Source organism: the organism of the source record quoted next, unplaced genomic scaffold (genome assembly GCF_019419815.1).
Source record: "Pyrus x bretschneideri cultivar Hongxiangsu unplaced genomic scaffold, Pyrus_bretschneideri_v1 Contig77, whole genome shotgun sequence".
In the NCBI taxonomy this organism is placed as follows: domain Eukaryota; kingdom Viridiplantae; phylum Streptophyta; class Magnoliopsida; order Rosales; family Rosaceae; genus Pyrus; species Pyrus x bretschneideri.
In genome coordinates this window covers 1,375,558-1,379,651 of record NW_025999817.1, presented here as the reverse complement: position 1 = coordinate 1,379,651, position 4,094 = coordinate 1,375,558, and the positions used below count along the sequence as shown (strand labels likewise).

The window sequence follows — 4,094 nt, the reverse complement described above, 5'->3', positions numbered from 1 at the left end:
AGTGAGAGTGAGTTCAGAGAGAGGTTAGTGAGATCACTGAGAGGGTGAGAGAGAGTTCAGGGAGAGATAGAGAGAAGAATAGAAAGTGAGAGAGAGAAACATAGATAGTCCTTGCAAAAATCAGAACAAGAAAAAAGAGGGGAGGGGGTCATGGATGGGAAAGAAAGGGGAAGACATGTGGGCCTTAGTGGCTCACAAAACGAGTTCATTAAAGATGAAATATGAAAATATCTGAAAATGTTCGACGTTTCAAATGTAAAATCTTCATTATAAATCCGATTCTGAATCTGTTTATGCCTACATGTTCGTGGTGATAAGTACATTAAAAATCATTTAATAAACTTAAAGCTACGTGTTTCAATGAGATGACCAAACAAGGTCAACTCAAGGGCAAGAAGGTAATTTCATAAATCCGTCAATAGGAAACTACACTACATTTGGGACGAGGTTTCACATTCTACCCACCTTCAAAGAATTTCGTCCCCGAAATTACAATATCAAATAAATAAGTACGGATATTGACTCCTCATCAGTTCCTTCGTTTCCCACGTCGCTTCCTTGATGGCATGGTTCCTCCATAACACATTCACTAATAGAATGACTTTGTTCCTTAGAGTTTTATCATGTCGATCAATGATCGCCACAAGTTTCTCAACATAACTTGCATCCTGACTCACCTCTAACGGTTCCGGCTGAATGACGTGAGAGAAATTCGGTACATACTTCTGAAGCATGGAAACATGAAATACATCGTGAATCTGTGACAGCTCTGGTGGTAGCTCCAATCTATGAGCAATCGCACCAATTTTCTTAGTGATTCGGTAAAGACCAACATATCGAGGACTCAACTTTCCTCGCTTACCAAAATGAACCACACCCTTCCAGGGCGACAACTTCAGGAAGACAAAATCACCCATCTTATACTCACGATCCCTAGAATGTTGATCCGCAATGCTCTTCGGTCAATCTTGTGCTGCCTTCAGGTTCCTCTTTATCAACTGGATATTAGTAGTAGTGGTATCGATAATTTATGGTCCCACTAACACTTGTTCACCGACCTCAGTCCAACACAAGGCTCCATCTTTCTAGATTTTCAAATCTCCCTTGGAACCATTCCGCACCTATTCCATTTCTCACTCTGCACTAAACTTTAGAAGCTTGCTCTCAAATGTGTTAATATTTTGTATATTTAGTAGAAAATGTCAAACCCAGTTTTATTGAAGAATGAGTGCGATTTTCATGTATGCCCGGGTAACCTATACTCTTGTAGTTTTTGGCCTATAAATCGTTGGTCAAAGATCAATAACAACTTAAAAGGTAAGAGGATACGATACATCGGAGCATAACATAATATTTCGAGAATGAAGATGACGCGTACAATCCGTCCACGAAACAGTAGATGTTGGAGGGTTGTTAGGCAAGTCATGATGTGGAGTTTGCCGGTTTAGAACCACGTAATTTCGATACGTCTCATTGTTGCATAAGCTTTGAAAGAAGAAATGGTTCTTGGAAAATTATTCAAATCTAGGAAAATGAATTTCTTACTCTTTTGGTCTTGAGGTCTTCAGGTTACCAAAAACATATAGAACCATATCAAATTAAACGATAAATACAAAAATACCTCTGCTTGAACCTGGACTTGGGTTTGGGTGTGCTGCTAGTCTCCGTTTTTCTTGATCTGAATGGGGTTGCTAGATCTCCTTTTCTTTGTGAAGATTTTTAGTTATCATATGATGGTTTTGGGCGCTAGCACTCATGAAATTTTTGGAGCCACTCGGGAATCACGTCATCTGTATGTCCATGAAACACATTAATCAAGGACCATAATGACATGGTCCTCTTACCGAACACAAAAATTTCTCCTAGCACCTGTTTCGCTTAAAGAATTGTCTTGCTAAAGAAGAATTTGATACCAAACAAGTTGTTAGTTCACGAGAACCGCAAAGTAGACATTAGTAAAGATACTAAACAGAGCGATACATTGAAACAAAAACAAACTTATTAAGGTATGTCACAAAATGTTTGTTAGCTATTTGGGATGGTTGTATTAATCATATTAAAATACTAGAAATTAGATTGTCATTCATAAGAAGAATACACGAATAGAATACAACAGTTTATGCTTCCAACCTGACAATTTACAAATTAAGACCTTCACATGTATATTTTCTAGACTCTCACTTAGATTGTTTCATTATCTCAATTTCACTCTCATAATCAGGCACCTGGAAAGAAAAAGGCATTGAATCAAATTTAACACAATCCTCATGTATATTGCCATTAAACGGTGTGTTGAAATCATTTTCCAATTTTCAAGTCATGTCATCGAAAAATTGTTCTACATATAAGTGTCTAATAAATGGGATCCTCTATATGTAAGTGTCTCTTACACTTAAAAGTAAAATATATTTTAAATGAATAGTGTTAGGCCATACTCATATACCATCTCTAACCGAAGGGGTTAAACATAGCCCTCTCAATAATTTATTAGTTTTAAGTTTATACTTTAAATGAACAGTATTAGACCATACTCATATATCATCTCCAACCGAATGGGCTAAACACAGCCCCCTCAATAATTTATTAGTTTTAAGTTTATACTTTAAATTTAGGTAAATACCCTAAAATGGGATAATTTCTTAATCTTGTGACAGAAATAGGACATTTCGAAGAACCCTAACTCAACCATCTTCTTCATCTAGGAGCTCTCTCTCTAACCTACCCATCTTCTTCATCCAATCTCTCTCTCTCTCTCTCTCTCTCTCTCTCTCTCTCTCTACATTTTGACCCATCTTCTTTGATTTTTACTTTTTCACTTGTAGGTTTTGTGAATTGGGTTTGCATTATTGTGCTTTTTGATTGATGACTTTTTGGTGTTGAAGTGATTGGTTTGGTGTTTCTTGGAGGAGACCTGAATCCTTCATTTTTGATTTTTGATTTTTTATCATTTCTCTGATTTATATGTGATTTTTCATTTCTTCTGTCTTTTTCCTCCCTCTGCTCCATTTCTCGATACAAATTTACAAGCACTAAAATACAGTTTGGCTTTTGCAACAATTAAATGAAAAAAACGTATTAAATGTTAGTTGCCTTTTGGAGAAGAGATAAATTTGAGGGAAAAGAGAAACATCAGAGCGGAAAGAAGGAAGAAGAGAAGGATATGGACAAAATTGCTTCGCATACTCATTCACTCTCTTCGTATTAAGCTCGCTTATACACTGTATGTACACGACATGCACATGTTATGCTCACAGATCTAAACTCAATCCAAAAACCCATAGCTCACAGCTTTCTTTAAATCAGAAAAATGAGGCAATCAGATAAATAACCCTAAACTTTATATAAAGAACTGAAGATTCATTAATTTGAATTTGGAAACAAATTTGATTGGGTTCAAATATTTCAAGGATTTGAAAATTGCAGTTTGAATAGGCACGAAAGACCCCAACTGAATCAAAGGCAATTGTTTCACAAACTTGTTCGTTTTTTTCGTATTTGCAGGGCCTGTATCTAAATCAAAGAAAAAAAATAGTAAACTACGTTAATACGAAGAGTATCAAAGATGTAAATATGCACCATACACATTATATGCACACCACATCCACTTAATATGTACAGTACATGCACTTGATATGTACAGAGCGGGAGAAACTTTAACGGCAACATATTGGTATAGTGGATACAATTAAAACATAATTGTTAAGTATATATGGTTAAAATGACGGTTTGAAAAGTCTTGGTACGTAAATCAACCACCACTTAACCGTGCACATGGAAAACATGATACTCGTTGTCATTATTTCATGGACACGCATGACCCTTAGCGTCCTTTAAGATTTTTCTGAATTTTGTTTTTCGCCGAGGCCAACTAGGTTGGGGTTATACTCGCTAAATTTTGGGACAAAACATGTGTGCATCATAACTTGTGAACATTCTTGCTTCTCATATTAAGATGTAATCATGCACACCACATGCACATTTCAGCAAAATTTTCACAAATTTCTGCAATTGGACACTTCAACCAGAAATTGTTCCATCCCAGTTTTTAGCACGTCAAAACTTGAAACTTATTCCACAACCCATACGCCTCAACA

The 4,094-nt window shown here is 36.2% G+C and overlaps 1 protein-coding gene across 1 annotated transcript; it reads right to left on the bottom strand.

Moving 5' to 3' along the window:
* Nucleotides 1-497: 497 nt before the first annotated feature.
* On the bottom strand, nt 498-917 carry LOC125472932. The gene has a single exon (XM_048575030.1). The coding sequence runs from the start codon at nt 915-917 to the stop codon at nt 498-500; it is 420 nt and encodes a 139-aa protein (XP_048430987.1).
* Between the last annotated feature and the right edge of the window lie 3,177 nt (nt 918-4,094).